General features: G+C 42.9%; 1 protein-coding gene across 1 annotated transcript in view; it reads right to left on the minus strand.

Annotated features, from left to right (window-relative positions):
• The window catches only part of LOC135057408 (alpha-2-macroglobulin-like), a 315,880-nt gene that overhangs the window by 70,093 nt on the left and 233,512 nt on the right, over positions 1-12,275 (minus strand). Inside the window, exons 20-22 of the mRNA XM_063963298.1 lie at positions 2,951-3,179; positions 2,804-2,867; positions 2,103-2,221 (exon numbers count right to left, since the gene is read on the minus strand). Coding sequence (XP_063819368.1) covers positions 2,103-2,221; positions 2,804-2,867; positions 2,951-3,179 — 412 coding nt within the window. The remainder of the gene's footprint in view (positions 1-2,102; positions 2,222-2,803; positions 2,868-2,950; positions 3,180-12,275) is intronic.

Raw genomic sequence — 12,275 nt, forward strand, 5'->3', positions numbered from 1 at the left:
AGACCACCCACAAGAGCAGTTGGGAAAGACATTGCCTACCTATTCAAACAGACCTATGACCTCTCCTGTACTGTAAATGACCATCCCTGTGTCCAATGGACAAAGAGATTACAGTATCCATTGTGTTATGTTTTGGATGAAGTGAATAAAGAGAGCCTGCAGCAGGCTTGGTCAGACAGAAGGCTCACAACGTTATCTATAAGATGGCGGAGGACCGGACCGGGTAGCGCAAGCGAATCCACTCACGTATGTACATTGACTGTAGCCGTTATTCTGTTATATTGTTTTGTATTGTAGTGTATAATTTGTATTGTAAACCCCCTTTCAGAAATAATCCACTGTGGTGTCGGAACCCAGCGGTAAAATCACAATTGGTGTCGTGTCCTCATTGCCCTGATAAGGTTTAAAGTGTAATATCATCACACTGCATTACTGCTAAGGTTTAAAGTGTAATAGCATCACACTGCATTGCTGCATAAGGTTTAAAGTGTAATATCATTGCATTGCATTACTGTGAAGGTTTAAAGTGTATCTCTGGGTGTGTGCGTGCTGTGTGTACTTTGTACCCCCAGTGCAGCGTTTGTACGCTAAGTCCGTACAGTGATACGGGACTCCGTACGCAAACAGTGTATAAAGTACGTTGCGTGTGTATTAAGTAAAGCGGCCGCAGCGGCTAAAGGTTTAAAGTGTATTTAAGGTGTGTTTAAGGTATAGCTTTCATTCCTGTAAGATAATCAACATTATCAAGTGGTACTGACATTTGATATAATTCCCGACATTACTGCCATTTAATTCCAGTGATTTTGTCATTTTCTTCCAGTGATTTGGACCAATAATACCATTGATTAGAACAAATAATTCCAGTGATATTGAGGTGTTTGTGTCGCTTAGCTTAGCCGTCCAGCGACCACAGTGCACCTCTTTTTCTCTTTTCTTTGCATCATGTGCTGTTTGGGGCCAATTTTTTGAAGTGCCATCCTGTCTGACACTTCCGTATATGTCCAGTGGTACTGCCATTTGATATAATTCCCGACATTACTGCCATTTAATTCCAGTGATTTTGTCATTTTCTTCCAGTGATTTGGACCAATAATACCATTGATTAGAACGAATAATTCCAGTGATTTTGTCATTTTCTTCCAGTGATTTGGACCAATAATACCATTGATTAGAACAAATAATTCCTGTGATATTGAGGTGTTTGTGTCGCTTAGCTTAGCCGTCCAGCGACCACAGTGCACCTCTTTTTCTCTTTTCTTTGCATCATGTGCTGTTTGGGGCCAATTTTTTGAAGTGCCATCCTGTCTGACACTTCCGTATATGTCCAGTGGTACTGCCATTTGATATAATTCCCGACATTACTGCCATTTAATTCCAGTGATTTTGTCATTTTCTTCCAGTGATTTGGACCAATAATACCATTGATTAGAACGAATAATTCCTGTGATATTGAGGTGTTTGTGTCGCTTAGCTTAGCTTAGCCGTCCAGCGACCACAGTGCACCTCTTTTTCTCTTTTCTTTGCATCATGTGCTGTTTGGGGCCAATGTTTTTGAAGTGCCATCCTGTCTGACACTGCAGTGACACTCCTAGATGGGCCAGGTGTTTGTGCCGCCCTCTTGGGTCGCTTTGCTTAGTCATCCAGCGACCTCGGTGCAAATTTTAGGACTAAAAATAGTATTGTGAGGTGTGAGGTGTTCAGAATAGACTGGAAAAAATTAGTGGAAATTGTGGTTATTGAGGTTAATAATACTATAGGATCAAAATTACCCCCAAATTCTATGATTTAAGCTGTTTTTGAGGGGTTTTTGAAAAAAAACACCCGAATCCAAAACACACCCGAATCCGACAAAAAATTTTCAGGGAGGTTTTGCCAAAACGCGTCCGAATCCAAAACACGGCCGCGGAACCGAATCCAAAACCAAAACACAAAACCCGAAAAATTTCCGGTGCACATTTCTAAAAAATACCACTGTAAGACTTGTGCAGCTCATATGGGGAGGATAGCTGACTAACCTTCAGAACCTCTAACAAGGTTAGTGTGGTTCATAACAATTACATTTATCAAATAAATGTGATATTTTTTAAATGTAATGGTCTCACCTCAACCTGGATATGTTTGGTGATTGTGTCCTTTCTCTCTTTTATTGGATTCAAAATCTTATTGCCACACAGACCAGCTCCCAGCAGAGTCTGAGCACTGACTGTAAAATTCACTTCCCCTGAAATAAAAAAGTTAGGTGAGAGATGTGGGTTATACAGTACATGTACAATAGATCTATTCCATTCCTGAATGTACTTAAGTGCTCTGGGATTTTCACAGCCAATTATGCAGTTTCAGATTTATATAATAAATTCCAGAAAACATAGTATAGGTTCAAAAATACCTCAGATGCTGGTCCATGCAGTAACACTTCCCACTCACAGCAAACTTAGCTGTAGAGTAGGGATGAGTACTGTAGATGGGTAGATCCTACCACCACCAGAGTACAATCCTCCCATCACTGTAACCACCCAAGAGAGGCCTGGAACCAAGTTCTGAATCCCTCCTATTGGTGCCCCTGGTTAGATCATACTCCATTCTTATAATAATATTTAATCAAATGAAAGTAAATAAATTATCATTGAAAATATCACATTTGTATGCCCAATTTTAATTCTAGTCTTCCCTTAAAAAGAATCTAAAAATGTTTACATGTTTGTTTAGAGTTTAATTCTCTTCTCACCTTTAGCTTTACTTAGCTTTCACTTTAGCGTCACTTCCCAGGATGCAGTCACTCTGCCATTCAATTCCACACAGTAACCTTCTTCCTCTGCGTCTGTATTCTTAGCTGTGAACTTGTCAGAGTTTTCCAAAGAAACACTCACCTAGGATATGGAGAAGACTGTGGTGATTCAGAAGTGGGCAGCAAATGATGTCAGGTCAGGTCATGAGGTTAGTGACAACTTACCCGGATGGCTTGTGGAAGGTAATTAAACACACTAGCTTTCAGAGTGAACGTCTCACCCCGGACGGCTGAATAAGGTAAAGTTGTATCAAGGAAGAAAGGCTGGAAAGTTATGAGTGACACTGGTTCTGAAAGACCAAACCCGGCTCCTTCTGACGTACAGAACATCCCAACATTCCATGTTGTTATACTATCTGGTACAGTCAGTTTTAGGTTAGCATGTCCAAGGGAGCTATAAAGGAATAGAACACACCACACATGTAAATCAATTTACTTATTCTAATAACAATAATAGTTTTATTTGTATAGCGCACTTTCTCCAGTAGGACTCTAATATTCTGTTCAAACACCAAAGATGAGTGACACTCCAGGTCTTTGCAACACATACTCATACTTACAGCATAACACCTCGCCAACATTTTAGGGTGGTACTACAGTTTTTATCATAATAGATACACCACTCTTAGATGTGCGACCCTGCTCCAATATACAGATGCCTTGGTGTGTGTTGTGTCCAATCATGTTAGTGAGCTTTCTGTCATGTTAACACATTATTTTATATAATATGGGGGCTAATCAATGTGGTTGGTGGTGCACCTTGTGCCTTAAAGTACCAGTTATTGGTACTTTGCGCTTGCACAGGACCCTTTCTGCACATGCATGAACGGGTCCTATGACTGAGGATGGCAGCAGACTGTCAGTCATTGACAGTCTGCTACCATCTGGGGGGCTAGGGAGGGGACAATGATGGCCTCTGTTTGTGAAAATGGAGGCATGTCACTGCCGTTTAGGGGGAGGGAAGAGACCAGGGATCTCCTTCGTTGGATGTTGATTTCTTGGCCTCTATGACGGGAAACTTGTGTAGCACCATGGGTTCCGCAAACTGCTTGATGGTGAGTCCAGTGATCCGATGCTGCGTCCTAGGATGCAGGTCGGATAACTACTGCAGCAGGACGCATCTGCTTGTAATAGACACCACCTGCTGCATTACCATAGTGCGGATTGCACCTCCAACCACATCTAAATTAGGTCCATTGTGACAATCTGGTACAATTTGCTCGGTAGAGTGCTTAATGGTGCAATGTTTTAGGTGCTTCAATCAGGCTCAACGTGCAGCTTTTCAGGTGCAAGTGAAACAAATGTAGTGTAGTCACAGCCTCCTGGCCTTCTCAGACTCAAGATCACAATCACAGTCTCAGAGATTTTGTGCTCATCTCTGCCTCCTGCACATTTAGACACTGGCCTCCTACAGTAGGTCATTGGGTTCTTTGGCTGACACAGTCACAAATTAACTGGATTCAAAGGCACCCTGACTGGCCTCCACAACCCCACCTGGGCTAGGGTGTCCCTTATATAGGGCAATTCTGACATTTTTTGTATTTAATATGAGAATATTTTTCCTTTTGGTATACTAAAAAGTTATGCAAAGTTTGAGCTACCCCAACTCGTGTCTCAAAGGACTTGAAAAAAAGACAATTTAGTTGAAGTGCTATAAATTATTTATTTGGGTCACAATAACAAAATTATCGCATTTATGTCCTGACACTTGGGGGTAAATTTACTAAAGTGCAGGTTTTTAGAATTGGAGATGTTGACCATAGCAACCAAACAGATTCTAGCTTGATAATGAGAATCTGATTGGTTGCTACGGGCAACATCTCCAATTCTAAAAAGCCACAATTTAGTAAATATACTTCTCAGTTTCTATTAGTCGAACAAATTAGGCTACAAATGCTCCTTTGTGTATGATTTTACTGTCCTTCATGTGTGCTGAGAAACCAACAACAGATTCTCAAAATTGTCCTCATTCTTAACTTGACCAAGGTACTCTTGGGTCAATGTAACTCCCCCGTTCAGCTGGATCATTATGGACAGAAAAATCTTTAAAAAATTCACAGGCCTGCTTAAAATCTAATTCCACTCAACAGTGGAACAACATCTAACAAATTGTGGCATGGCACAAGTTTATACGGAAAACCGTAAAATGAGAAAAATCCAAGTCTCTCGAGGCATGGGTTAGAGCTGTCCGATTGAACTCAGATGCACATATGTTCTTACTATACCAAAAGGAAAAAAAATAGGGGGAGTCCCTGTACATATTTGAAATTCCGAAAAATAAGGCAGCAGTCTAACTTGACTGCACAGTCCCCTGGACTGTCTCCACTCTGCAGCCATTAGGTGTGGTCACACCTTTTTCTTTCCTGTGTGGGTGGATCCCTTCAGACCCACACAAAATCCATGGCTCACTACTGCCATCTATCTTGATACTGCTACACATGCCCCTTCCCAGCTCACAACCCCTGGAGTGAGCTACATGGGATGAGGCATTCTTATGGCAAAGTCTCTACTCATTTTTCTTATGAGGACCATCCACCGCATCCAAGATCATCATCCAGACTCTTGGGTTTCCTATTCTTTAACGTTATGGAACTTCTTGCTTTATATATTCATTACTTCGACATACATTCTTTGATACCACATTAGGTGTTAAGAATTCTTCAACTTTCTTCAGAATCTTTGGTTCAGACAAAGAATGGATTTTACTTGGATTCTTATTAACAGAATAAAGGTTTGTCTTGGTTAAACCTCTTACAGGCACACTAATTGGCCATTTTCTGTTTGAAGCCCCTCTAACCTTTGGTTTTGATGTACTGTTTTGGCTACTGGTCTGCTTTACTGGTAACTCATCCTCTTTTTTTAAGTCATCAAAGGACGTATTGTACTGGCACTGCCACTCTCAGATTCTGGGCTCTCTTGTCCATGTAACATACTTAAATGATTATTCCATTGACCCATTACTTCATCTCATAGTTTTGATGGCTATCAGCAGTGGCAAATTTCCCATTAGGCACATGAGGCACATGCCTAGGGGAGGCACCTGTTTAGAGAATGGCACTTGGATGCTTGTGTTGGTACTGTCCGCCCAAAAAGTACCAGTAACTGAGAAATATATCCACTGTACTTTACCGTATGCCATCTTGAATGGAATGTAAATGGGTAGGACATGCATGTAGTGCCCCTGTAAGCTGTCCTAATTTAAAAAAATATGCCAAAGTTGTTTTTTCTTTATTATTCTATTAAATTGACTATCATCAAATGAGGGCTTATAACCAATTAATAAAAATAATAAAATTAGGCAGAGGAGGAGCAGGCTTCTCTGCCTAGGGGCGCCCTCACCCCTAAATCTTACCCTGACTATCAGCGACTTCAGTAATGTTCATATCTCAGATCTTTTCTGGTATTTGTTTGTTGGGCTATTAAAACATGTTCCATCAGTACAGACTGAGATTCAACTTCCACGGAGGTCATAATTTCAGGTTCTATTTAGCTGGTTTACTTGCTTCAATCCTTGTAGTGGGGGACAAATTTAAATTCACTTTCTCACAAACAAACTCAATTGCATTACAGTTTCTGGCTTGGTTGCATAAAGCCACTGTTTATTGTACTGGAGTAAACCCTTCACAAGACTATTTACATTAACTTACTGCAAGGATACAGATGGAGCCACGCTCATCTAGGCTTTTCTGCTGTGCCTAGGTGCACCAAGGTTTATTGCGCATAAGCCTTTCATCTATTGTTCTCAGCTGCAATACAATACAGATAGAACAATACAGCAGGGGATTAAGTCCGACAGCACTGGATCAATTAATCCTATTAAAGGCAAAGATGTCTTCCACTGCTAAAGTGAGTGAACTGGTCACAATCATATCATTCCAATCACATGAAAACACCAGAGTCTCATCCCGGGAACTCATAAATATCTCTGTAGGCTTCTGTATGTTTTGTACCTTAGCCTCAAGGGACAACTGATCACTGTCTGAATTTGTCAATTTCATATCACCAACTTTAGACACAACTTTATAATTGGGAACTGTAACCCTTTGGGAGGATTGCATACCTTCAGCTACTATATAACTGCCAACTAAAAAAGTCACTGCAAGGGTGTGGCTAAGCTGCAGACTGAAGAGGATGTGCTCGTGCTCAGCTCCTCAATCTCTGCTAATTTGGGGGCTAAATACCTGCGCTTCCCTGGCTATTTTCGCTCTGCTGTGGCCGCTGCTGCCCCTGCTGTGGCCGCTGGCTCGTCTTCAGCCCCGGAAGCTGGATCCCTGTAGCGGTGGTTCCCGTTGTCTGGGCACCTGGACTGACCCTCTGCCTCCCCTACTGCACTCCACACTCCCGGGCGCTCTGAACTCCTGGTGTCCGCGGTTCTGGGGAGTGTAGGAAGACGCCACCTTGCACACTGTGGTCTGAGAGGAGCATGCTGGAGCCCTTGGCCCCTCTCTGAGCTTTATTGCCCCACTAGCCATCCCAGCACAGGGGTCACTGTCATTGCCTTCATTGCAAATAAATAAACACAAAATAAACATAATATAACAAGGGAGGTGTGGCTTGACAAGGAAAGAAACAAGCCGCATGGTGGAATAGCTCCTTCACCTCCAGCCTTTGCTGACCTTTGCAGTGCCCCTATAAGCTTTCAGTGGGCTCATCCCTCGCCCCGCTCAAGTGTTTCTGGACGACGCGGTCCCCTGGTCTCTGCTACTTGCCGTTTGACCGCGGGGCCTGACCTTCCGCTACCAGGGACCTTGACATGTTCTCTCCAGCCGCTGAAGACCTGATGCTCATGTGCCCGCAGACTGCAGCAAGCTACAGCTGCAGGTACGTCCTGACTGTCTCCCTGGCGCACCTGGTGTGGTGCTTCCTGTGAGGCAGACCTGATTTTCCTACCTGCTCATTGTATGTCCAGGTTAGTTAGGCTCCAAACAACATGAGTGCAGCTAGTTGGGCATCAGCCCCTGTTCTTAGCCGCCTGTACCCCCTGGCTGTTGGAGGCGCTGAAGGGTCAGGCCATTTCTGCCCCTGGAGCTCCATGATTAGCCCTGTGGCCGCCCTAATGCTCACCTGAAGTCGGATAGTGCGGTCTCCCCTGGGTGTTTTTACTTCTTGTCCTCCCAACTCCCTACCTCTCTGAACTTCCTATTTCCCCTGAAGGGTCATAAATAATATTTAAACATCTTACACCGGTTTGGTCCACATGCAGAAATCTTCGACCAAGGCTCCTAAGCAAGGGGGTGCTGATATCTCTCAACACTAGAGGCACCAAAAACACCCAACATAGGGGTCTCCCCTCCCCTCCTCACGCTCCTATGGATAACTCAGCCTAATCGCCCTCTGCTCTTTCAAATAAAGATTATATTTGAGCTCTCTGTTCTCTCCTCATGGACTTTAAGGAATCTCTGGAATCCAAATTGGATAAAGCAGTGGCCTCCATTAAGACGGATATTTCCTCTCTCGCTTTTAGAGCCACCAAAATGGAAGCCCATCAGGACAATTTCCAGAAAGCTTTAAATGATACCGGTCAGGACCTGGAACAGATCATCTCAGAATAATCTGAACTTCACACTAAAAATGAGGATGTTGAAAATCGTGAGCGCAGATGTAATCTCCACATCCGCAACATTCTGGAATCCGTAAACGCAGATAATCTGGAACCTTAACTCCATACTCTATCCTCCTCTCTAATTCCTGATCTGGGGGACACATAGCTTCCACTGGAAAGGGCCTACTGTGTGCTTTGTCCTAAGCCTAGGGAGTGTGACCCCCTTCCCCCGAGATGTGGTCCTTTGGTTTTTTAAGTTAAAAGATAAGGAAAGGATCCTGTTTTCTACTCACGCAAAGCCTTATGTTCTTTTCAATTCATCTAAACTCCAGTTTTTCCAAGATCAGGCCCCTCTATAGGTGGGGATTCCCCTTCAAGCTGATCTTAGTCCTTCAGGGGAAAACTGTCATCATAAGGGATCTTCGTGAAAGCAAAGACTTGTCGCACATAGATTAATCTGGACCCCCCCTGATGCTGATCACTCAGCTTAACCCGCTCACCTCCTCTTCATTGGGAAGGACGCTCCTTTTCCATTTTTTTTCTTTGACCCCATGAGCTCTTTTACGGATTCCCGGCCCCCTCTTTTTTCCCCCCCTTTCCCCACTGGACTCATTTATTGGTCACTCCATACAACAACTTATGCTGGCTATGTTTATTCCTTCCTGGTTGGTCATGTACCAGCTTCTACAAGTCAACAGTTATCGTTGCCTAGTTCTGTGTCAGCTCTACTTGCCTATTTGCCGTTGCACCTTCACTCATGCTATCAATCTCCTCCTAGTTTGGGAGATTATTGCTATGGTTTGGTTTCTGTTGTTATACTCACTGCTACTTGCATTGTTAGGTTTTACTGCTGACATACCTTGTAATTGTTATCCAGGTTTCATGCTATAATTGGGTCCATAAGCACGGGGGTCTCCGAAGCCTGAGCGGCTTTTGCTGGGGCTACCCTCCCACTTATATTGTTTGTCTGGCTGAGGTGCTGCAGTCCATGGTGCGGAACCTCTGTGCTTATCGGCCATACTTCCCCCGATATGTTTGTACTGCCACGCTTTGAATGACTCACAGATTTTTCTAATGTTTATTATGCCCTTATGTGGTTGGTTTTTTTTTTCCCCTCTCTTTCTCTCCCTCCACATAGCTCACCCAGGGGAACCAATCCCCTATCTTGGCTTCTGTATATTTGTGCCAGATTTCTCTAGCACACCATTATTCCTCCTGCTACGTTGTTATTCTATTTCTTACCCCCCCCATGTGATATTCTTCATGTAAGTGCTCCCACCCCCCCACACTTTTACACTTACTTCCTTGCAGTGACTGGGATACTTTTCGCTCGCCCTTTTGGACCTCTACGTCCTAATTATCGAGTACCTGTCCTTTTTCTGTGTTGAGTAACTTTTTCTACTTTTCCACTACTCTCCTGTATTTCGCTCAAGCAAGGTTGAGTACTCTACTCCTTTTTCTCTAACTCTCTGCATTGAGCGAGTTGACCTCTCTTCTTCATCTTTTCTTTCTGTTTCTCCCCTGTACCCTTCCCTCCCCCAGAAACATGCCGCTTACTATTTCCTCTATGAATTTCCAGGGCCTTAACACAGCATAAGCCTTTCACCTATTGTTCTCAGCTGCAATACAATACAGAGAGAACAATACATCAGGGGATTAAGTCATTACAGCAGGGGATTAAATCCGACTGCCCTAGCTCATTTAGTCCTATTAAAGGGATAGATGAGGAGGGCTCCATCTGTACGTCTAACCTTTGTTTGCACAATTGCGGCCAAATAGGCTCTTATTTTAATATTTGGTGGAGTTGCCCTAAGATTGCTTCTTTTTGGTCCTTGGTCCGCACTCTTATTAAGTCAATCATACCTAACTGCCCCCCACTCTCCCCCGAGAGGCTTCTCTTGTGTGCCCCAGCCTTTCAAGTCTGAAAACAAATTGGCTCTTCATATAACCTGTGCAGCTCAGCACCAAATTGCTAAATCTTGGAAACTATCCCCCCTCCCCCACCCGTCATGAACTTGTGAGCCATATCTGTTTTGTAGTGAAGATGGAGTACCTTTCCTCCTTGTTGAACAACACAGTGGACAAATTTCACTGTATTTGGAATCAGTGGTATACTAAATTTCAAGTGGCTCTTCCAGGCCTCCATTAATTCTCCCTACCCTTTCACTCATTTCTCCTTCCCTGATACTCGCTCTCTCCTCTACTCTTTTCTGTCTTCTCCATTTTTCTTCTTGTCTCTACCTCTTTCTCTCCTTTTTCTTACGTCCTTTCCTTTAATATCACTTTGCAACACATCATTTTGAAAAAAGGTACCACAGAGAACTTCAAACATCTTTATACAGTATCACCTTGCAACACACTTGCTTTACTTCCAGACTGTATACTCCAGTCCTGGATTTTTGACTGTCCAGCCTGAACCTTTGCAGGAGTCATGCTCCTTCTAGGAGTATATTTCTTTTTATTTCCCACATTTATCGGCACACAGCATAAACACAAGAGCAGCTTTTGTTTACACTGGATAACACTTTGTCTCAATACAGGAATTTTTTTACTTGGTGTGGCACTACAATAACCAGCATTTTGCAAGCATTATCTCTTTAATTGCTTTTGCCAGAGGTACTGCTTTGAATCCCACCTTTCTTTAATGAACCAGAGAAGCACATGCTATTAAGCCAGAGAAATTCAATTGGGCTTCCTTCTTAACCATTTCCCTGCTGTACTAATTTCACAAACACTTGCTTTTGTTTACAGACACACCTGAACAACAGTGTAAAAACTTATTTGTCTTCCTTTCCAAGGAAAAAGTGTGCACTTCAACACTTGTGATTCCACACACGCATATGCATCACTGCAAAGCCCAGCCTCCCACAACCACAGCTCTCCCCTTTGTCTGCTATTAATCGCAGAAAGACGCTGCCTCACCTTGCTGTAGTAATGGGTAAGCTCCCTCTACCCTTTCTTACACCCTTGTGCTGGCTCCCTCTATTAATGGACAGAAGTAGCACCGCTACCTGCTACCTCAATGTGCTCCTCTTTTAGAGATCTGTGTAGAACTCTGAACTGTGCTTTTCTTTGTGTGAGTCTGAGACGCTGAGCACATTTTTTTCTGTGTTCACATTTCTGCTTAATGTAGCGATTATTTTATACAGATTGTTCAGTTGTAAGGCATATTGTCACTGGGTGCCTGCCATTCCCGTGATTTCATTTTCTGCCCTGCAGTATTACTGTATTAAAAAAAGAACTACTGTATTTACTGTGCACTGTCCCGCTTGTCAGGGCTTGCTACATTATACCGTATTCTGTAGTGCCATATGCATCCTTTTCTATTCAGCACTGTACTGTAGTTTTCATTAGTGGAACAATTGCCACCCAGTGGCGAAACTGTGTATTGCATGCTGTGGATCCTCTAGCACCTTATCACGCCTAAATTCGCCAACCTGCGCTATTTGTATGGTGAGACTATGACACCTGTATGGCACAGCAGCAGCAACAATGAATATGGCTACATCTGTAGTTGTAAAATCATTTGTTTCTGTGCAAAGCTGTGCAAAGGTGTGCATATATTAGAGCGCGACCGCACACCCAAGAGTGGTATATCTATTTTATAAAATGGTCTCTATTGTGACAAAATAAGGTGAAACAAATACGCAGGGGGTACGATGCAATTTCGGCAATTAAAAATCGCTGGATATCGTGATAAATGATCAATGGTCAATATTGTGGTATCCAATTAGAGGCCATTTTTAATGGCTGAATTTTGACCCGTGATTGCACACACGCATACGCCCAGTGATCCTATTAGCAGTGGTAAAGTACCACTGCTAATACAATATTCCCCAAAGTAGGAAAAAAACATAGTTCAGAATAGACTGTTTAATTTTTCTTATTTTTAAAGAATAAACATTTAACTGAATAACAGCGTGACTGAATAAAATAGTTGTAATTTTT

Source organism: Pseudophryne corroboree, chromosome 3 (assembly GCF_028390025.1).
Source record: "Pseudophryne corroboree isolate aPseCor3 chromosome 3, aPseCor3.hap2, whole genome shotgun sequence".
Taxonomy (NCBI): Eukaryota; Metazoa; Chordata; class Amphibia; order Anura; family Myobatrachidae; genus Pseudophryne; species Pseudophryne corroboree.